General features: G+C 36.7%; 1 protein-coding gene across 1 annotated transcript in view; it reads right to left on the bottom strand.

Annotated features, from left to right (window-relative positions):
• naaladl2 (N-acetylated alpha-linked acidic dipeptidase like 2) overlaps positions 1 to 24524 on the bottom strand; it is a 431375-nt gene that overhangs the window by 122034 nt on the left and 284817 nt on the right. Inside the window, exons 7-9 of the mRNA XM_079845128.1 lie at positions 20002 to 20094; positions 13092 to 13297; positions 11633 to 11761 (exon numbers count right to left, since the gene is read on the bottom strand). Coding sequence (XP_079701254.1) covers positions 11633 to 11761; positions 13092 to 13297; positions 20002 to 20094 — 428 coding nt within the window. The remainder of the gene's footprint in view (positions 1 to 11632; positions 11762 to 13091; positions 13298 to 20001; positions 20095 to 24524) is intronic.

The following is a 24524-nucleotide window of genomic DNA, read 5'->3' as shown; positions in this document are numbered from 1 at the left end:
CACAGTCACCAGATCTCAACCCAATAGAGCATCTTTGGGATGTGGTGGAACGGGAGCTTCGTGCCCTGGATGTGCATCCCACAAATCTCCATCAACTGCAAGATGCTATCCTATCAATATGGGCCAACATTTGTAAAGAATGCTTTCAGCACCTTGTTGAATCAATGCCACGTAGAATTAAGGCAGTTCTGAAGGCGAAAGAGGGTCAAACACAGAATTAGTATGGTGTTCCTAATAATCCTTTAGGTGAGTTTATACACTGTATTGCCACCCCACAGCTCAAATGTCGCCCATGAATAAATATATATATATACAAACGCATATACTATCGATTAACAACTAAGTCACAGTTAGACTGTCTTTTTAGTATAGATGCCTGCACATTCACAGACAGCGATCCTTGTGCATGAAATCAACCATATGCCAGCAAACCAATGAAAACGCGTTACAATGATGACAATGCATATCAACAGAGTGTAGACGCCAATGCTATTGGGGATCCAAAACCTGCAATAATTTGAATCAGATTTGAAGAAAACTAGTCATTTGACAAATAAATAAATGACGGACGGTTCCATACATATTACCAAGCTTTATGTTACACTTCAAAAGACAAGGGACCATATAGTAATATTTTTCTGTCTCCTTTTCTCAAAACTCTACACACAAAACATGCACACAACATGCAAAACAATACACATTTCCTGCAAAAGCAACACATTTTATGTAGGGTAGGCAATTTCAGAGAGGCTAGCAATAGCAAGCTAGCTTTAAAAGAATAAGATTCCACCCTCCTTTTAGAGTGCTTGCCAAAGCTACGTCTCCTTCAAAACACTTGAACGCATACGGCAGATTCTGCAAAGTATCGCAAGACGAGAGACGGCATTAAATTACCTCATGTCTCAAGGCACAATAATAATGAACGTAAACAACTTACAGAGCTCTTACTTGTACCATCTGACTGCTGCAGATTCATTTTGGCATTGATAGTGTTGACATAGAAACACAAAAATCTGAGTCTGAGGACGTGAACGGCTCCGGGTAGAACATCACTGGTTGCCATCTCGCAATTACGGTTATGGAGATACATATGCTGACAGGCAGGTAGTACATTGTATCATTGCATTCAGACCAACCTTTTTTTTGGTCCTGAGACTTCCACAGAATACATCTGCACACATACATTGTATGTACAGTATGTATGCACAATTGATGAACTTTACAGTTATTGAACTGAACTGAATCAACACTTAACTTGAACTAAATAATGACACCATTGGCTTGTTAGAGCTGCTTTACAGTAGAATTTGAATTTGTTACTATTGTAAATCTGCTTTCTGTATTGTTTTGGTATGCATATTCCGTATGTATTTACATGTATTTAGGGCAGTCATGGCCTAGTGGTTAGGGAGTTAAACTGGTAACCCAAAGGTTGCTGGTTCGATTCCAGAACCGGTGGGAAATGACTGAGGTGCCCTTGAGCAAGGCACCTAACCCCTAATCGCTCCCCGGGCGCCACACAAGGCTGCCCGCTGCTCTGGGTGTTTGTATACACGTTTGCAGTGTGTGTGTGTTAACTACTCACTACTCTGCTCCTAATGTGTGTGCATTAACTGGATGGGTTAAATGCAGAGGTCAAATTCCAAGTATGGGTCACCATACTTGGCCGTCACGTGTCACTTGTCACTTGTCACAAAATAAACAGAATTGTAAGGGGGTAAAAATCATTTATTTCTCAAAACATTGAGTTTTGATTTCTAAGTGAAGAAATTCGTTTTTTTTTCACACATGATCATTGGGCACAGGTAATTGACAAATGAGTGTGGCATTTAAAGGTGCACTGTGTACATTTTAGCGGCATCTAGTGGTGAGGTTGTGAATTGCAACCGCCCACCACTCACCCCTCCCTTTCGAAATACACAGAGAAGCTATGGTGGCCGACAGGACAAAGAGGTCTTCGTCTGAGTCAGCAGAGAGTAGCTAGCGATCTGTAGAGCAGTTTACATTTACATTTTACATTTAGCAGACGCTTTTATCCAAAGCGACTTACAAATGAGGGCAATAGAAGCAGCTAGAGCAGTCAAGGGCAACAATATCAACAATATGCAAGTGCTGTAACAAGTCTCAGTTAATCTAGCACAGAACAGAATGTTGTTGTTTTTTGTTTTGTTTTGTTTTTTTAATAAATTAGACAGACAGACAGTGAATAGAATGATAAGTGCTATTCTCGATCGGTCAGGTGTTGCTGGAAAAGATGTGTCTTTAGACGTTTTTTGAAAATGGCTACAGACTCGGCCGCACGAATTGAGATAGGCAGGTCATTCCACCAGGTGGGAACGGTCCAGGAAAAGGTCCGTGACAACGATTTCATGCCTCTCTGGTATGGCACCACAAGGCGTCGTTCACTGGCAGAACGCAAGTTCCTGGAGGGTGTGTAAGTTTGTCCGTTTAGAGCTACTGTAGAAACATGGCTGCGCAAAATGATGACTTAAGAGGACCCGCGGTGTATGTAGATATGTGTATGTATATTATATTGTATTTTTGTCAATAGATCCTCATAAATACTACACACTGCACCTTTAAACGGCAGTGTTTTCCAAATTTAACAAGGGCATTCATAGTTTTGAAAGATATGTATTATGTAGAGAACTGTGTTTAGCATTTTGCTAAAAGTTTGGTTTACAATTGCAAACTGCATATAAAGTAGATAATGTACTTGCAATTTTGCAGATCTGGTCTGAAGATTAGGTATATGAGTGAATGGTGTGAAAGCAATTAAAAAAATGGAATTAGCTTGTGCCCTTTTGAACAGTAATAATTTATAATGCACTTAACAGTGATATACACAACATGTTTTAAAAGTAAAAAACAAAAAGCAAAACATGATGTCCTTTATTAATCACAAAAGAGTAATCTTCCTTTCATTCAAAAAAACGAATAAAGGAAGATAAATTGTGGGTAACAGAAAGCCCTATTTGTGTTGAATAGAGTGGGGTGACAATGAACTCACTGTTACAGAAATCTAAGATTGTATGCATAAGACGCCTTCCTCTGAAGCCTGCCAAATGCTTTCACTAATGGCTTGCAATTAGCATGTCATGGCACGCACACAAAACATGCATTATCTTGATGAAATCCCAGCGAAAAGGGTCTAATCTAGAGAATGGCGGATGATGTTATTGTGCTGGGGACCCGACCGGGTTTTTATGAAGTGTTGAGTGACAGAACCGTAGCGTCGTAGGATGAAGAGTTACAGCCCAATGGACTGCTGGGGGCAGCTGTGCATTCGGTCCTCCCACATGATTTCCACAGAAGAGTCCACCCTCAGTGGCCTTGCCTTCTGTTCGTGTTTGTGTGTGTGTGTGAGATTGGCTATACTGGGAGATGAATTCAAGTGTGATTAGTAGCTCTCGTCAGTGCAAAAGGAGGAAGGTAACAGTATGTATGACAAAAGCATGCTGGGCTGTATTATCAGATAGGGGTTATCAGATAGGGGTTATCAGATGTGGGTGAGTCTAAAACACAATCCTTGGTTCATTCGATTGGTTTTTTTAGGGTATTGATCACGGCTCTGCTAAGGTCAGTAATCTATCATTCACAGGGTTTCCAAGAATGTCAGACTGCTGTTTTTCAGCTACTCTTATTTTGTTGTAGTCAATCACTGAGATGTTTTGACCAGCACTTATAGTGAGGAAAAGCCAAACTTTCAGACCATTTCAAACAGCATAAATACTTAGAATGTTTTTCATCTTGAGAGAAAGAGTCTTTCAAAGAGTATTTCAACTTAAAAAATCATAAGAAAGTCAGTGTGCATTGGTAGAAAATGAAATGCAACACATATAGGTGGCTTGAATTCCAGTTCTGCAGAGGTAAAATGCTGAGATAATATTGTTATGTGCAGAGGCAGATGATTACTCGAAAATAGCAATTCACAATTGGCTAGATTATGTTTTTTATTACATACATCTAAACAATAAAAATAAAAAATGCTCTTGGTGAACCCATTAAGGAAAACAGGCATCTATACTACAGATGAAGCTCATATAAGATATGTGCTACTACAATGAATAGAACATAAAGGAACAGCTAAAACCTAATGTGGCGACTCTAGTAAAGTAAGTCCCGTCTTCCAAATAAAAGAGCCAATCACCAATCTGCAAAGTCATTTTGTTTGGTTACACTGCTCTTGTAGCTCCAGATAGAAACAACCGTAACATTTTGGGACTATTTGCAAATAATATTTGCATTAATTTGCGTCAAATATATTGTTTGTCTCGAAATTCTTCCTGTTAGTGCATGAATATTAACATTAATAACATTATTAACATCTGAATTTCTTGGTGGTCTGGTGGTAGAATTTTTGTAAACCGTGTCAAAGGTTCCAGGTTCTAATCCGCCCTCATATAGTTTTTTTTCAATTATTGTATCTTAAGAGCAGGAACACTTTGTGTGCATTTTGTTTTGTGATTTCACAGGAAAGAATAGAGTCCCCGCAACGGCATTAAGGGATAGATTGACACGCTCTTCTGTGTGAAGACTGGGCACGAGCCAAAAGAGAACGTAAACACGGCCTACTTTGATTTGATTTGCCAGCTCGTTCATTTTGACATTGACGAGCGCCATTAGACCGCTGAGGCAGACCAGACTAAAATTTTACTTTTAAACCTTTTGTCATCCTAACATACAGAGTGCTGTGTAATGAAGTGCAGCAGAGCAGTGCAAGAATTTCAAATATTTGGGGGGACAATTTGGCCCTTTCTAATTATTGGGGGGGACGTCTCAATGTCTATTGTGGTTACGGCCCTGCCTTAAATAAAATTAGATAGGAGCTGCACTTGCATGACCAAAAATAGCTGCCCGAGTGCATTCCCAAGATGGTGAACTGACTGGCTTTGAAAGGGACTTTGGCTCTGATGCACTTGAAGTGAAATTGAAATCAAGTGGAAATTGAGCCTTCAACGTAGGGATTGTCACTGCATTGCATTTTTTTTTTTTTACTCCATGTCTTTGTGATGCAACATCCAATGTAAACTCTAGTGTGTAGGGGTCCTATATGCACAAAAGTAAAAATGATTTCCAATCTCAAAGATAACCTTGGCTTTGATAAACACATTCAGATTACTTGTTTAGCAATCTGGTTTCTCTATAATCAAAATTGACTTTTTCAAAGAGGATTACATGCTATATTGATTTTCTCTAAATATATTTTAGATCTGAATACAATCGTGCTGTCAGATTTTATATAGGTCAGATTTATGTGAACTAATATGAGGTATAGAGTGGGAGGGAATACGGTGGGTTGAAACAAATCCCAAGGTTATTACTAAGAGCACAAAGTGTTGTGTCCTTTATCTGTCAGAGATAATGGCATGTGTTGATGTATAATGCTTAAGACACATTAATGATGAAAAAAAAGAAAAGATAAAATAACTGGCCTTGCCTTGATCATCATTTAGCATGTCTCAACTTTACGAGTAGTAAAATCTGTTTGAAACTCGAAAAAATAACATTTTTGACATTTTGTTTGTTGCAAAAGTTGTGTGCATGTGAATGTGACCTAAATTTCAAGCTCTACAAGCTCCTGTGCTGTCTGAATAAATTATTCTATGAAAGAAACTACTGACTTTTACTTGGGTGCAATAGACATGGATTTAAGAGAGGATTACTCAAAGCTTAACAGGTTTTAAACACCTAATCTATAGAAGAAGAAAAAAACTGTTTACAGAGAGTCAGCTGGTTATGAGAGCTGGCAGGTTTGAGATTAAATGAAACTATTGAGATTACAATCAGCATAAATCCTACTATGCAGTACATATTCTTAGACAGTACAGTACATTTTCATAATGAATTGGATAATCTCAATTATTAAAAATGAAAATAATATTCGTTATATCACAATTAACGTAGCTGGAATAAAATAAATAAATACTATACATAATTTTAATTTAAAGACTGTTCTACATTCAATCCTGTAAAAATACAGACATTGGTATAGGCTATTATACATTTTATTAAGGTTAAAACTATACAAATTTACTTCAAGATAGTACATCCTTTTCTAACCTCTTAACTCATTTTGGGACATAGATCCCAAAATTACATTTCCATTAGAATTGTATCTAAATGGTATCGTATTGTAAATTGTATTACTGAGCTTAGACTTAAGTTTGGTCTCTTTTTTAAAGGGGACTTCTGGCAGATTATTGTAGAAGTGAATTGAAAGTTATGCTATTATGCTCACCAAGGCTGCGTTTATTTTATAAAAAAATAATAATATTTTGAAATATTATTAAAATGTAAAATAACTGTTTTCTATTTGAATATTACTGTTTTACTGTTACAATATTTTATAATATTTTTGTATTTTTATTAAAATAAACGTTTTACTCTAAAAATGCAAGAAAATCTAGGCCATAAATCAGAACAAGTTGTGCTCCAAATTTGAGGTTGATATCTCAGAAAATTAGCTTTCAGTGAAACTTTGTTTGGGCGCAGTACCAACTTTTCCACTAGATTATAAGACAACCAGACTGTATTGGTGTCCATATAAGGACTCTTCCATTTCCATATATGGTTTGAGTGATCTGAACCATATTATTCACAGTATGAAGTAGACATCCTATTTAGAAGTAATATGGGCAGTTTGGCAGTATTTGATTTAAATTCAACCTCTAACAAACACATAACAGACATGCTGAATGAACACATATGTGCTTTAGCTACTCGCCACATCACAAATTGAGAATCTAATTTATTTATATTTAAAACAGTTTTTTCCTCAAAAATGGATGTTATTTTTTACTCTTGACATGAAAATGAACAAAATTTCGATCATGAAAAATGTCATGATTTTTCATGTTCATCGCTATTTAAAATAAAGGTCTGAACAGGCTGTATAAGTCTGAAAATATACTTGTTGCAAATGTATAAATTACTGTTCATTTGTGTCACTTGTATTGGAAATACTAATACAGCAAATATGAAAACTAGAGATTGTAACTTTCAAAATATTTATAGTTTGATTATAGTTAGACTAAGCCATTATTGTTTTAAATGTATAAAAGCAAACATGCCACAGGTGGGACAGTGACAGTTACATATTTCCTGAAATTACAGGCAAAACAAAAACATATTCAACTTTCAAAGTTTCAGAGATGAAAGGGCACTGAATGACCCATTTGGTTTTATTAATTAAACCATTTATTGAAATTTGGAGTGGTCAAATAACACACTCCCTTCCAAATCAAATTACACCATTTCACATCACAAAACCCGTAGGGTTTCCCACACAAAAACATATACCTCATTGTTTGTCTTTTCTCTCTTTGTAATTTCAGTTTAAAATAGACAGACACGCACATGTTGCTACAACAATACCCAATTAAACAATGAAAAGTCTCTCAATTTACTTTGTGTTTCACTCCATAATCCCAAAAGAAGTAGGCTACTTTCTTTATTATAATTGGTTCCAGAGCACCCATTCAAAACATCAGTGCAATGGCATCTCTATTCCAAAGACAGCTGCAAAGCAAGATAAGTGTAAAGTATTACCTCTATAGCTCTAACATGATTTATAGTGTTGTTAAAATGTCTCAAAATATTGAAAGTGTTGTGGATACCTGATGCCTCCAAGAGAGCGTCTTCAAAAGATAAATTGCACAATTGCAGCAATTCAAGATGACTGGAAAAAGTACAATTAGAGGCAAGAGGTCACATAAAGTAAGTGCAGGCGAGAGATTTTATGGCACATAGTGGCACAAACAGTGATGACTGCAATGAAAAACCTCATATTTGATCCATTTGGTTAATAAAATAGCACTGGGGCAACAAAAGCCTGTGATATTGGTGATATTTGACAGAATAAAAGCTGCTTGATATATAACAATTCTTTAATTGTAACTGTTTAATCAGTCAAAGTTTTGTGACAAAACACAAAAGAGGAAAAACAATCACTTTGTAAAAATAAAAATGAACCTTTCTTTTATCGCGCCTGTCAATTGGAAGTCATTCATCCACAAACAGTCCCTGTGCATCTTTGATGGGATGGCATTCCATTCAATTAGCATGCTAATGAGGGCATCTTGTGTCTCATTGCGTCGAAGGCTCCGACCGGACAACAGCAATTAGCATGAGCCATTATCAATTTACTGAGAGACAGAACACGATTGGCGGGGAGGTGTAGGGCCACAGAGCTGGACTTTTAGACAATGTGGGAATGTAATGAAAAGAGTCTAGAAAAGTGCTGATGCTAAACAGTTTTCTTTGTTGTGTTCACACTACAGGACAAGGGATAGAATTAGCATATCAGATAAACAGGAGGCTGTGAAATCACATTTAAGGTGCTTTGTATGTAGGATATGATCAATGATTTGATCAGTATCTACATTTTCTTAAGGGATATTGGGAGTCTCGCATAACCAATAGCCTATTTTATTGTTTATTCTGGTCATTCAAGCATTGTCTGAGTGTTCATTTATCGCAAACCTAAAAACGTGTTTCATGGACTTTCAATGGAATCTGAGGTGAATAAACATGACCATCACAATGATCCAGCATTCAAAAATACCTCAGATTTGCAGCCTACTTCATTTGAGTGTAGATAGTTAAAAGTACAACACAAGATTATGCAATAATTAATAACTGGAATCAGTGAATGGACCAAATATTTTTGCTCCAAACCCAGGACTCAGAGAGTATGCCAATGAAATTCAAAAAGCAATATTTGCAGCCAGGTCTGACTTTTCTGAATTAAAGAAATCAAACAGAGATCTGTCCATGCTAAGAAGAAATCCATGGATATTAACTGTACAATAGTTTTGAAAAGGGAAATGATATAATGAATATGATTACTCCAGTAAAATATACTTTTCAATTGTATTTGAGTGAAAGTACAAAAGTACTTAAATGTTATTGTACTTACGGATTAAAAGTACTGATTGATGAACCATGCTTTTATATCACTTGAAACTGCTACGACAGCAAAGAAGATAATTTGCGTTATGTTAAAGTTATCTATAGTTTTTGCCTAAAGTAACCACATTAAAAAAAAAAAGAAAAAAAGAAAACAATTTACCATTCAACAGGTTAATTGAAAACAATCAGCTCATTCATGAATTTTTTTTAGCATATGTAGTGAAATTAAAAAGTATAAAATAAGCATAAACAATAAAAAAGTCTGCTGAATAAATAAATGTACATCTAAAAATGTATGTTGGGCCAGGTGAACATTTTCTAAACATGCTCCTCTTCTTCTTTCGCTATGCATATTAAGATATATGACTAACAAACTAAACCCAAAGCAGCTATTTCATGAAAGAAGAGCTATAAGTGCTTCCATTTCAAGAAATTCCATTTCTAGCAGCTCATAGAGATTTTTAATACTTTTCAAACATGTGCTTAGTGTTATGCAAAGCATACCAAAGCCATTTTGCAAAATTCCACCCTGAGTCCTCTCTGCTTATTCACTCCAGACTGCTGATGATAAGGGAAATACTTATTCCAGTGAACTTATGCCATCTCTCTCTTAGATGTTTTCCAGGAAAGATTTCTATAGTGCAGGTCAGAGCTTATTTTATTAGGCTGAAATGTCACAGCAGGACTGGCATTTAGGTTAATGAAGAAAATTATTGTGTGGTTAAAAATAACAGGGCACATGGTCATTGGATCAGGGCCTCTGACCTACAGCATGATATACACAAAGCAACTGATACATTGGCAATATTTAAATATATGAACCTTTTCTGTTGCTCCATTCGAATCAGGTACAATTACCTGATGCTAAAGACACTGTCAGTTTGAGTTAAATCTAAACGAAAGTTGCCTTGAAGTCACACAAGTTAATAAGCAAGGCGATCCTGATGTGTAAAACAGTTTAGTCATAATTTCAGACAAACTACAGTATAGTCACACGAATTATAAATGAACCTGTCAGAAAGAGTCTATATTTCTGGAAACTTGAGCAGAACAAGTTATATTAACCACTTATGCTCTGGGACCATTTTGGGGGATTTCCGCCTGGATTTGGTCTACCCAAATTGAAAAACTTCCCATACCCACATACAGTGGTCTAAATACACAATTTTGGAGTCATTTTAAAGGAAACCCTTTGAAGTTTAAAGTCAAAAATGAATTTAAAGTAGACATTATAAGCTTTCAAATGGTACCACATATGAGGTCAGAGCTCCTCCACAGACAATTAACATTTAAAGTATATACTTGATGATGTCATTCCGGACCCTGTACAGGGTCTGCAGAGTTTAAGAGGTTAAGGTTAAATAAGTGTGATGAGTTATATCTCACATTATTGAAAATGCCATTTGAATGCATAACAGACTCAGTGTACATTGTAAATGAGACACATGCAGTTTTATACAGTGCACACTGCTCAAATACCAACCCCTTGTTGAGTGAATTAACTACAGATAGTTTTGTAGATGGATGGATGGATGTTGTGCTTATATATGTCTTTTTTTGTTGGGGGTGGGGTGAGTATATATATTAGGGGTGTAAAACCGATGGTTTGGTACATACCTCGGTTTAGAGGTCATTGTGCAGTTCAGTACGGTGCAGTACAGCAGGGGGGAGAAAACTAAACATAAAATTACTTTATGTTTTATTTTTTTTATTAAACAGTGGTTTACTGAACAAATTGTGTCTCTGTCTTTAAATTAATAAAATTATAATTAAAAGTTTCTTAAGGACTGTATAGGGAGCCCTTACTTGCACATTACTATAATATAGCCCAAACTATTAGCCTAAATTTAGTTGCTATTTGTATTTAGATATAATAATAAACACTCAACTAAAAAATTATATGCAAACACATAAGGCAGTTTTTGCGTTAACTTCTAAATCTATAAAATAGTTTTTACTCCAATTTGTTGTTGAAATATAATCATTTACATAGTGGCTGTCATTTTCATGACACTGATTGAGCGATTACACGAGATAAGATACATTTCAGTAAGTTGTACTGTATCTTTCAACATACCTTCAGATGTTCATTCATGTTTATTCTGTGACTATATTAAAGAGGAAGAGATGATCACGTTGACTTGCGCTCCATGCTGCCGCTTGAACTGTGGCACTTATACAGTGATCTGTCATGCCATATTGAAGAGTGTCAAAAATCACATTTTTGTTTAAGTTTCATGATAAAAATGGACTTTGTTTCTTATCGAAAGTAACAAAACGCAGATCTTATTGCGGTTAATGGTGGTTAGGCTACATTCGTTGTCTACACATAAGATACGTAGGCTACCGAAAATTTGCAGGGCGAATACGTGTACCGTCACACCCTTAATTATTATTTAATCAAATGTCAAGGAAGAATTTAGTTGTGTGATATAAGATAAAGTGAGGTCAACCTCAACAATGGGCCAGGGATCAGGGCAGCAGAGGGTGGGGGGCTTTCAGTACGCCATGAAAGTACTGTGATACATATCGTGGGTGGTGTATCTTGGTTTTCCGATTTGTTTGAAAATCACTACACCCCTAATATATAGTGATGATCAGGTTTTCTGTAGGTTTTCAGCAAGTGTTCTGTAATATATGAATCCACTCTATTTAAGTGATATTTGCATGCATCTTGTCAGAGTGGATATATAAGAATATTTAACCAAAAAAATAAAACCTTTTGGGTCTCAGTTGCCAGTTGCAGAAGAGAAGGTGACGCTGTAGACTGCAGGGATCCAGAGGCTCTGACGGGACTGTGGAGGCTGACATAAGCCACTGCTCTGCTTTGAAGTACCACTGCGTTCTCCTGTACAGACACACATAGAAAACAGACATCAGCAGCCAACTGATGAAATGTCAGAGCGTTGATTGATATTTTGACATAAAAGCCTGAGTAGCTCCCAGTGAGACCCTACAATTTTGTGAAATGAGCATTGTGAATAAGAACCATTATTGTCTTACTCATACTCAAAAATTATAATTTTATTGTGACATTATTTGGGGCTTTTTAAGATTAATGATGACGTTTGTATTGTACTGATTAGAATAAACTCCTTTGCCGAACAGAATAATTTCATTAACACTCCAAAATCATCTATCTGTCTGATTGAATCTTCATGGCTTGCTGATCATGTTAGCAAGCTTTTGTACGGCTGCTCAAGGCTAATCTGTACCATTTTCGTTTTTCCTCCTTCACTTTAGCTGTCAAGCCGAGGAAGAAAAAAAGTGCTTTTGACCTCCTGCTAAACTCAACTTTTAGCATTGCCAGAAGAATTGATAGAAGCTATATTGTTTATGCTGTATCAAAAAATGCAAGCATCATTTTTTAAATCTATATCCAAGATATGCAGCTTATATCCATAAATTGTACGCTACAATATGACCTGGATGCCATGTAGGGGTCATAACGGGGAAATACTCTTTTGTCTTGTTACTGCACATGATTTACTGAGGCAATACGATAACAGGCTGATTTCCATGTTGAAATGAATGTTCAAATACCTGTGGGTGAAATAGTCCAAATTCAAAAACTTACCTACACATATATTTCACTGCAGTTTCCAGCTGAAATGCACACTATAGTGGCAGTAAAACAGCAAAAACGTTTATCCCTTTTCATATAATTCTGATTACGGGGGCAGATGATCGATTATGAAAGACTTATTTTTGCGTGCTTCCTTGCACCATCCTATTTTATGACCTCAAAACACTTTTACCATGGTGCATGATTTGTAAACGAAGTCACTTTTACGTTTACACTTTACGTACGGCTTTTCTGACATCGTAAACTTGCTTGGAAGCTCACCTGGTACAGCACTGCGATGCAAAATAGAATGGTTTCTTCAGCAAATGTGTTTTTATGTCACGCTTGATTTTGTTATCACTATGTTAAGTTTAGTGTAGATGGCACATTATTTTCAAGAGTGATAAAGCATTAATCTTTTAAAGCCACTCAACTGACATTTAATTTCCGAACTGCCCCACAATATGTTCAACAACCAACATGCTGAACGGGCTTTTAGTGCCACTCACTGGACGTTTTCACTTTGAAAGTGTTGCGAAACGTGCAAGAAGCAATGTAATATAATTTAACAGATTGTGGCCACAGGCACTGGATTGGAATAGTCAAATATTACCTTCCCCCATTCATAGGAGCCGATGTTGCCCAGTGAGGTTCCCCCCCAGGAACAGAAGATGATGGTACGGTCAGGCAGCCAGCCTGCACGGGTTTGAGCCGTCATGGAGGCGATGATCTGAGTCATGACTGCAAAGCCGTTACCCCAGTCTGCCAATGCACCCTCGTACCAGCTGCCATGACGACTGCCAACCAGTACATATCGATCTTCAAGAGGAAACAGAGTGGAAACACTTACACACAAACAAGAAACAAACAAACACTCATGCACCAACAAACATAGTTACACAGGCGGAGAGTCAATCAACTGCAGGGTTGAGACAATGAGCAATGTATGAAGGCTATGAGTTTTCTTTTCTTTTTTTTTCAAACAATTGTTTTCATAGATTTTCCTGTCACCTGGATCCATATGTTCCAAAGGAAATATCTTAAATATGCAGGTTGACTTTAAAAGAAATGAGTTAACTGTATACTTTATCACACTGAGGAAAGAATGTGGTAAAGCAGCTACAATATATTGGCAAAAGTTTTGGGATGCCTGCCTTTACATGCATATGAACTTTTATGTCATCCCATTCTTAATCCGCAGGGTTTAATATGGAGTTGGCCCACCCTTTGCAGCTATAACAGCTTCAACTCTTCTGGGAAGGCTTTCCACAAGGTTTAGGAGTGCGTTTATGGGAGTTTTTGACTTTCTTCAGTTCATTCTTCTAAAAGCGCATTTGTGAGGTCAGACACTGATGTTGGACGAAAAGGCCTGGCTCGCAGTCTCCGCTCTAATTTATCTCAAAGGTGTTCTATCGGGTTGAGTCCAGGACTCTGTGCAGGCCAATCAAGTTTCTCCACACCAAACTCGCTCATCCATGTCTTTATGGACCTTACTTTGTGCACTGGTGCACAGTAATGTTGAAACAGGAAGGGGCCATCCCCAAACTGTTCCCGCAAAGTTGGGAGCATGAAATTGTCCAAAATGTCTTGGTATGCTGGAGCATTAAACTCTACATTCAGGCCAATTACCAAGCTCAGAGCCCTCTCCCCGGACAGCACGCCAAATACGTTTACCAACTTAGTCTATCTGACTTATTTGTAAGTAAGTGGCAACCTATCATGGTACCATGCTTGAATTCACTGAGCTCTTGAGAGTGACCCATTCTTTCATAAATGTTTGTAAAAGCAGTCTGCATGTTTCCCAATATTTTGGAAATATAGTGTATTTCTAACCAATTATTCTAACCAATCTAACCCTTTAGTTTTATTGGAGTAACCTATAATTAAATGTTGATACTGTGATGTTAATTCCCCATTTCAACAATTGTAAAATTAATGTTTTTGTTTATATAAGTGTAGTCGCCAAAATGCATAAAACCCTGTACATCAGCAATGTAATTTTTATGGTAAATTTCGGGTAGAGTGTTTTATTTATTTATTTATTTATTTTTATATATATATTTTTTTTACAAGAAGCTTTCCTAAAACATTTATTATCACATATCAGTAAGCTTGTAAGTAAGTGATCATTATCCTATTTATAACTTATACATTGGGGTCAATCATAAAAAAAAAAGAAGAATTGAATACTTTTATTCAGCAAGGATGAATTAAATTGATTAAAAGCAAAAGTAAAGGAATTTATGATGTTACAGAATATTTCAAATAAATGAAATGCGGTTCTTTTAAACTTTCTATTCATCAAAGAATCCTGAAAAACAAAAAATTCCTTCACGGTTTCGAAAAAATATTAAACTGTTTTCAGAACTGGTAATAATAAGAAATATATCTTGAGTATCAAATCAGTATATTAGAATGATCATGTGACACTGAAGACTGGAGTAATGGCTGCTAAAATGTCAGCTTTGCCATCACAGGAATACATTCAAATGATAACACTTTACAATAAGGTTTCATTATTTAACATTAGTTAATGTATTAACTAACATGAACTAACCAAGAGCAGTACATTTGTTACTGTATTTGTTAATCTTTGTTAACGTTAGTCAATAAAAATACAGCTGTTCATGGTTTGTTCATGTTAGTTCACACTGCATTAAAGGGTTAGTTCACCCAAAAATGAAAATTCTGTCATTAATTATTTACCCTCATGTCGTTCGACACCCGTAAGACCTCCGTTCATCTTCAGAACACAAATGAAGATATTTTAGTTGAAATCTGATGGCTCTGAAAGGCCTCCATTGGCACAATGCATGGTACACTCTCAAGACCCTTAAAAGGTACTAAAGACGTCGTTACAAAGTCCATCTCACTACAGTGGTTCTACAATAACTTTATGGAGTGACAAGAATAGATTTTGCGCGCAAAAAAACCCCTAAATAACGACTTATATAGTGATGACGATTTCAAAACACGGCATCATGAAGCTTTGAAGCGTTTTGAATCAGTGAGTCGAATCAGGATTCGGATCGCGTGTCAAACCGCCAAACTGCTGAAATTTGGCGATCCAAACTGCTGAAGTCGTTATTTAGGGTTTTTTTGCACACAAAAACTATTCTCGTCACTCAATAAAGTTATTGTAGAACCACTGTAGTGAGATGGACTTTGTAACGACGTCTTTAGTACCTTTTAAGGGTATTGAGAGTGTACCGTGCATTGTGCCAATGGAGGCCTTTCAGAGCCATCAGATTTCATCTAAAATATCTTCATTTGTGTTCCGAAGATGAACGGAGGTCTCGAACGACATGAGGGTAAGTAATAAATTGACAGAATTTTAATTTTTGGGTGAACCCTTTAACTAATAAATTATTAGTAAATGTTGAAATTAACATTAACACAAATCAATAAATGGTTTATAAGTGCAGTTCATTAATAGTTCATGTTAACTAATGTAGTTAACTAATGTTAACTAATGAAATCTTATTGTAAAGTGTTACCATTAAAATATATTAAAGTGTAACTTCGATTTTTCAACCCAATTTGTATTGTTACAAATGTCGTTAGTAGATGTAAATGAACAATGTTTACTCGTTCTCCGTGTTACCTGGAATTAAAAATTCATGTTTATTTGTAAGCAAAAGACATTTGACAGCTCCACAGATTTTGTGAAAACTACAGATTGTACTTCTGCATTTTTGTATTCCCACCCACGGTGGGACAGTTGGTATGACAGAGGGTTATTAACAGAACAGTTGTAGGGATAGATGCTGTGTTCACATAAGTGAAACTGTGTTGACTACTATTTTGAAAAGGAAGAGATGAGTAAACAAAATTATGAAGTTAGCTACTCCTTTCTTGTGTGTATAATTTTTTCTCAACTCTTGACAGATACTCGAATTTGCAACAAGGATTAGGGTTTTTTTCCCGCTATCGTTGGTCACAAAGATAACTGTTGCAACGTTTTTTCCTGCCTTTCCCCGGTGAGCCTGCTATGCTGTTCAGCACATGGCTGCGGATATTTGAAAATGACCTACTAGTTATCAATGCTACAGGGGATGCCTGGCCTGTACTGCTCACTGCCTCGGCACAGAGGGACAACGAATTTTCGAGCGAGGAAATGAGGAAGCATCAATTTGAGTATTGAGAATCCACTTCTGACTCTCAGACTTGTGTGGTGGATTTGGTGGTTGACAGTGGGTCTTCGTATCTATCCTGCCCTACATCACTTGTGCATGCCAGTTCAGTAACGTTGTGCTGTTGTGACCTATACAAAAGCCCAAATTCTGGTGGTTAGATGTATGCCAGCGAACATTTCCTCTACTTGACCACTCAGTTCCTTCAATGGTCTTCATTATGGACAAAGGGACACCACTCATGGGGAGGGACCTAATGTCTGAACTGCATGTGAGGATTGAAAACAATCAAGTCCTGCCTCCTAATGCCCTTTTGTGTTCCTTCTTCTCCAGTCTTTCAGTGCACTGTTACTGAGTCAACAAAGTTTGGATGCGCTAAAAACGTTATACACAGCATAAAGCTGGATGAAACCTCTCTTTAAACTCTGTTCATAGTGCTGTGTCAGTGGAATAAAACCGCTTGCAAGCAGTTGGGGTGATAGAACACATCAACGCCTCTGTATGGGTGTCACCAAATGTTGTTACGCAGAAAAAGATAAATCAAATTAGGATGTGCGTTGACCTCAGAGACCCAAATAAAGCAGTGATCGTGGACTATTTTACATTGCTACACATGGATGATCTACTCTTTGTTCTAAAAGGTTCTACTGTTTTCACTAGCATTGACCTGACTAATGCTTACTACCAAGAAGACAGTGGTGACCTTACGGCCTTTATTACTCACGACGGACTGTTCCATTTTTGTTATGGTCCTTGCGGATTTGCTTCAGTACCTGCAGCATTTCAGATGCTTCATATTTTTTCAATATAATTCCTGACAGACACCACAGTAGGGTTTATCTCCGAAAATTGTATTATACTATGTTTACTCTTTAAACAGCATTATGGTAAAAATGGAACAGTATGGCAACAGCTTCTTACCTGTATGTGACGGCGTTTTGCTTCAGAGGGTTTGGCAGAACTAACAGAATGGCAGTTTCTTTAAATTTTTTCCCCTTCGTTTGGCCTAAAGCACCGTGTTCATATTCATCCAGTTTGAAATGTTGACTACAAACAGATGTTTTCCAGATTTTCTGTCACACCCGGGAAGTCGACACCATTATGACTAAAAATATGCTAAGTATTTCCTTCAAAAGCAAGGAGGTATTTGACTGTGCTCGAAATGGCCACCTATACCCTTAAATAGGGCACTATTTTAGGGAACAGCCATTTGTAGTGGTGTCCAAAACCATTGTGGGCATTATCGAGAGCACTCATTCAATCCCACAATCAAAACAGCTAGATAATAGCCATAATGCACTGTGAGGGTCACCGTCAAATTAATTCCCATGTCTTGCCAAATGTTGGCACCCGCAGCTGAATCATTCATCCATTTTCCAAACTGCTGGTCCAATGTGGGTACAGCGTAATATCATACAAGTATAAATTCCTTTTTAATTGATTATTAAATTGTTTAATTAAGATTGTACATACTTTAAGATAAAAGTTTTCATTACTACTGGAGCTGCCAGTTTGCTAAGTTTCAAATGATTATTAAACAGTAAGCACAAACTATGTAAAAGCGGCAGCCCTTCTGGCAGACTCAGTGTCCAAAAGATGAAAAATACCTCCTGTGAAAACCATTTAGAAATTTTTACGTTGCGATACCATGGAAACGGTACTTTAAATTATTTTGGCAGGCTCCTCCCCTTGTGGACAGTGTCAGGTTTCATTTTACAACATTTATTTTAACTACTTTATAATCATAACCTTTTCTAATCTTGACAAAACAAATTGTCGGAAAGGTCTGAGTCTCAAGGTTCCATATTTGGCACCTATTTTGTGATAGAAGTAATATTTGGACAGAAATGTATTCATTTGTTACAGGAGAATGCATAAAAAAATAAATAAATAAAAAATATCAATGGAATGTCACCTGGTGGCTATTTTTGGTACTGTGCATAAACAAAATCTCATAGGAATTACATTTTTTTTATATGAACTTCAAATTTGGAACACCACTTTTTATTTATTTATTTTTTTTACTAGTAAACAGGTCTATATTCCAAAGAATTCTTAAATTACAACCATTTAAGTTTGGTGAGCCCTGGTAAGCATAAGTTAAAAACATTAAAAGACATGACCCCAAACATTTGAAAGGTAGAGAACTTAGATCACTATTTTATTGCTACTATACATTACACTTTAATCCACATATTGAACTATTTCATGAAGATATTTTCTCACACACACAAATGGCGTAAGATGAAGTTGTGTGTACCCACTATCCTAAAGTCATCTGTTCCCTTATATTAGGATTTGATCAGTGGAAATGGATCCTAGATCAGCAGTTACACGAAACAGAAAGTTATACTGAATACTGTACACATGATCCATGTGGCCAGAGCAAAGTTACACTTTCTCCTGATTGTCACACACTCTGCCTTTACATAAACCAAACAAAATCCCCCACACACATCCATACCAGAAAAGAAGCAATTTCTCATGTAATTAGCCGTGGGCTATAAGCGACACTGGGTCACTTTTGACTGACAGCTAGCGAGGGTAGAAACAGACTCATCAAACTGACAAGAGCCAAGAACTAAAGAACATTGTATACCACCTGTACTCAGGAGTACCGCAGCGGTACAGGAAGATATTAAAATTACATCAAATGATAAACAAGACAGCCAACTGCCAGATAAATGAAAGGTAAACACATTATAAAAAGACAAAAGTCAAGGAGAAGAACACCTTCGTATGATTTGTGATACATAATTAGTGACTGGGCGACCAATTATGACAGGAAAAGAGGGCTGTAAATCTCGAAAGTAAATCACGGAGGGCTTAAATGCATAGACACAGTGACTTTTACAGTCGTAGGGGCGGGGGTGAAAGATTAAACGCTTTCATTACATCAGACGTATGATTAAATCATCCTGAAGGTGAAAATAGTGGCTTGTAATTAAAAGCCTATTTTCGGTAGCCAAGTGACCTGCATTTGGACAGTGGTGGCAGACGTTGTTTTAAGGGATTAGTTTGTCATAGGGCGGGGAGAAAAAAAGGGCTGTTTCAGCACGTGGGCTCAGATTTGGCTTTATTCTCCCCCAGACTCTCGCTTTTTCAGCAGATGAAGGAGAGAATGCTTAGATTGCACTCCTGTTTCGCTCTACTATCACGAATACAATAAAGAACTGTGACAAAGTACTGTGTCTTTGTTATGTCAGACCAAAGAGCACAGCAGTTTAGGACCATGCCTGGGACACGCTGACAATATTGTGCAGTTAAAATGGGATGTGATTTGTAATTTAAATTAAATAATCCTGCATTAACTATGACAAAAAGCCCTTTGGGTTTGTAAAATTATAATTCGGTTTATATAAGTGCTGTCTTGGTTTTGTGCTGACCTACCTGGATTGGTCTTGCCTTTGAGATATCCCATAACATTCTGCACGGTCTTGAAAGACGCTTGGTTTTCAATGGTGAGATTTATTATCTTTCTTGCTGAGGAACAAACAGAAATTTCAAAAGAATTAGTCAGGGACAAGAAACATTGACAAATACAAAAGTTCAAAAACTAGCTCTAAGAAAATAGCAAAGAGATGGAGAGGTTGTGTCTTCAAACAATTCAAAAATAAAAAGGAAAAATAAAATACTGTTACTGAATTCAGCAATAAATATATATTTTATTTAATTAAAAAAATGAATAAAATTAATGGAGGTATTACTTAAAATGTCATTAAAACAACAACAATATCATTAATAATAATTATAATAAAGAAATTAATGATTCCAATTCAAAACGTATGTATTTTACACATTCTGCACAAATAAGATGAGATGGGGCGATTCATTATAATTTTTTTTTCCTGGGTTATGCAATCGTTAAGGAAACATTCTATTTTGATCACTCTAATCACATTTTGTAAACGTTTCTTTTAAATGCTCTCTTAACATTTTTTAACTAGTAGTAAAATGTTAGATTAAAGTCCAACTAAAACATTAGCACAAAGCGTTATTTATAAAAAATAAAAATAAATTATGTTTTAAGAGCATTATTAAAGACTAGATAACTTTGAACAAACATTATATCAACGTAACTGGAAGAACATTTGTTCAAAACTTTGAGAAAACCTTGCCGAAACGTTAGGGTTAGGGTTCTGGGTCCTGGGTTTAAACTTGGAAATGTCATTCTTATTTGAAAATCAACCCCTGAAGTAGTATAATTAACATTTAAACATTAAGCGTTGAGTAATAATAATAATTATTATTATTTTATTTATAGGCACCTTACATGACACTTAAGGACACCTTAAACACATAAAACATACAAATAACAAAAGCACATCAGTTTGGCCTAAAAACACAAAAGCCCTCAATACAAGCTTCAAAACACCAAAAACAATAAAAATACGACAGCCACTGGAAGGCCTGTCTAAAAAGGTACATTTTGAGACGAGACTTAAAAACAGAAAGTTTTACAATTTCGGATATGCTGTGGAAGCAATTTCCATAGATTGTTGTATTTTCTTAGAAGAAAATCACATGCGAGTCCATCACTTGCAGGAACTTAAAGTTTAATAACTTCTTCAGCCGGCAGCCGCTTTCATAACAAAACATTCTCTTCCCAGCTCAGTGCTCCTCCTCCTGTCACAAATCCCCCACATATTACCGTATTATTGCAAATATCACGCATAGAGGGGCAGTGTAGCTAAAACCTTGAGACCCCCATGCAAAATGTATATGGAAAGAAGATCAGACAAATAAGAACAAGCTCAGTTGTAAGTGCCCAATTAAGGAGCAAAATCTTAAATTCAATACATTGTTTAACAGGGAACCAGAGTTCTGGACAAATTGAAAAATATGCAAGAGCTTGAGAGGAAGACCATAAAGAACAGCATTACAGTATTAGAGCATTACAATGCGTGATATGACTAGAGTATGGATCATAATGACAGTGCTCCTCGCTGAGAGGGCAGGACGGAGACAGTTAATGTTACATATATATGGAAGTAGGCTGTCTGAATAACACTGTTCACGTGTGCCTCAACTGACAAAGTATTGTAAAAGATTACACCCAAGCTTTTGACCTGCATAGAGAGGGAGACTGGAGAATCATCGATACGCAGAGAAGCCATTAGACTTTGGCAGATTATTGTTTTAACCCATGAGGATGCTTAAAAGTGCAGTGTGCAGTGTTTATTTGAGGATCTATTGACAGAAATGTAATATCAGTGGCGTATAAAGACCCTACATAATGAACCGTTATGTTTTTATTACCTTAGAATGAGCCATTTATATCTACATATACCGTGGGTCCCTTTACAGTGAAGTCTCCATTTTGCACTGGCATGTTTCTACAGTAGCCCTAAACGGACAAACTCTCTGTTATCTCAGACGACAACATCTTTGTCCTGTGTCGGCCAACATACCTTCTCTATGTGCTTCGAAAGGGAGGGGTGAATGGTGAACAATTCGCAACCTCACCACTAGATGCCGCTAAAATTTATACAGTACACCTTTAGAGGTGGGGTAAGCGATATTTGCTGAACATTGTTGATATTTGAAATCAACCCAAACAAACACATCCCTCTCTTTATTGCAATCCAATCCTAACTGCACTGTTCTAGGTCGGTCTTGAACCCAGATCGCTGGAATGCGTGTCAACTCGAGTAGGGGTGTAACGGTACACAAAACTGACGGTTCGGTACGTACCTCGGTTTTGAAGTCACGGTTCGGTATGGGTTCGGTACAGCAGTTTTAAAAAATGGCTTTTCATTTATTTTTTATCAAACAGTGGTTTACTGAAAAAAATTGTGTCTGTCCTTAAATGAATTAAATTATAACTAAAAGTTTCTTAAAGATAATGCTGTAAACTATATAGGGAGCCCTTACTTGCACATTATTACTATAATATTAAAGGTTAACAACAGAGCCCAAACTATGAGCCTATGTTCAGCTGATATTCATGTTTAGATATAGGATAATCAACACTCAAATAACACATTGTGTGCAAACATGTAAACTTCACATAAGGCAGTTTTTGCATTAACTCCTAAATCTAATTATAAAATTATGTTTTTTCTCCAATTTGTTGTTGAAATATAATCTTAGTGACTTTGTGATTTATCTAAACATAGCATTAAATAATCAAGACATCACTAACAGGTTAAGTAGAATTTATATATATATATATATATATATATATATATATATATATATATATATATATATATATATATATATATAGGCCAATATAGTGCATATATTTAGTGAAAGAGTTGATTTCTCTAGTGAACTAACAGCTGTGGACACTGAATGACTTCTGACTCTGAGGTAAATGATGCTGCGTGACATTGTTTACAAGCTGTTTGACTTCTTTCCGCGATTGAAACACTGATTGAGGGATTACACGACATATGATACGTTTCAGTAAGTGTTATCCTTAACATACCTTAAGATATTAATTCATGTTTATTCTTCTGGAAGAGATGATCACGTTCACTCGCGCGCGCGTGCCGCGGCCGCTTGAATTGACGTGCCTATACAGTGATCAGTCGTCACATTAAAGAGCGTCAAAACGGCATTTATCGTTTGAATTTCGTGATAAAATGGACTGAATACTTAATATGTTCGAGAGGGAACTAGGATTTAAGTGTGTGTTTCGCGCTTAAAACAAGCCGACTGTTAACTGTTAAAGATTGCATTCGTAACCGTTCGGTCACACGCGCACCGAACCGAAAGCCCTGTACCGAAACGGTTCGGTACGAATACGTGTACCATTACACCCCTAGTGGCGAGTGCACCAACTAGGAAGCTAAACAGTAAACACTGCATTCTCTAGCAGCCCTCAGCCAGCACAACTCTCACTAGCTGACCTCCATTACACACGCAATGCAAGAGGGGAGCAGAAGTGCAACAAAATAAAGTAATGCTTCATGAAAAATAAAGTGATGACGATGAAAGAATGACAAGGAAGCACAAAAAATGAACACAGTACACAAGAGTAAATACAAACAAGAGCTTGTTGTTAGTTGCCAACAGCACATCAGCTCCAGACAAACAATAACACTCACCACTAGAGTTACTCATGTATGGAGCGGAATCAAAGCAACCTCCGCGTCTGTTTTCAGGCCTTCCCGCTTAGCTCTCTCCAGTGCTGGAAAGCTTTTCTAATATTAACGCGGGTCCCAAAGCTCTTTCCTGATCATAACCCTTCATTTTCCAGTAATATTCTTATGAGCTTTTCTCTTTTGCAATGTCTCTCTGGCATCTATCTTTCAACTGTTTCTCCCTCTACCGTCATATGCCCCCTAATGCTGATTGGCTACATGTTTGTTGTTGTGTCTGGTTGTATCGATCCGACCAACTTTCAAAACAGCGTTTTTCAAATATCGCTTACCCCACCAAGAAAATTACTTGAAAACCAAGTTTTAACTTCGGACAGACAATTAGAGAGAAAGCAGAGAAAAAAAAATAATTTAGAGGTGGGTGTCAGCAGCGTAACAGTGAAAGTGAATGCCAAGTTTTCTGAAAATGCTTACAAGCGGAAGTAGATAAATTATAAATTGCAGAGGGCCCAAGATTGATCCCAAACGGACACCAGAAGTGATTTGGGTTGACTTTGATCGAAACTTCTGTGATTGCACAAATTGAGTGCAAGATTTAAACCAAGTCAAGCAAGTACCAAAAATTCCTTCAGATTGTAACCTATCTAGTAGGATATTGTGCAAGATAGTGCCAAATGCTGCAGTTAAATCAAGAATAAATAATATAGATAGAAGCTCTGAGTCAGCCACTACCAGTAAGTCATTAGAAATCATAACAAGTGCAGTGTGTCAGTACTGTGATGTAAATTAAATCTTTCTAATTAAAATTGTTCATATAGGTTGTTGTCAGAGAGATGGTTATGTACAGTACATCTGAGCCGCAAC

The sequence above is a fragment of the Gobio gobio genome (assembly GCF_949357685.1).
Source record: "Gobio gobio genome assembly, chromosome: 19".
NCBI classification, from domain to species: domain Eukaryota; kingdom Metazoa; phylum Chordata; class Actinopteri; order Cypriniformes; family Gobionidae; genus Gobio; species Gobio gobio.
Note: the sequence above shows the minus strand (reverse complement) of the source record. Positions and strands in the feature narration are given on the sequence as shown.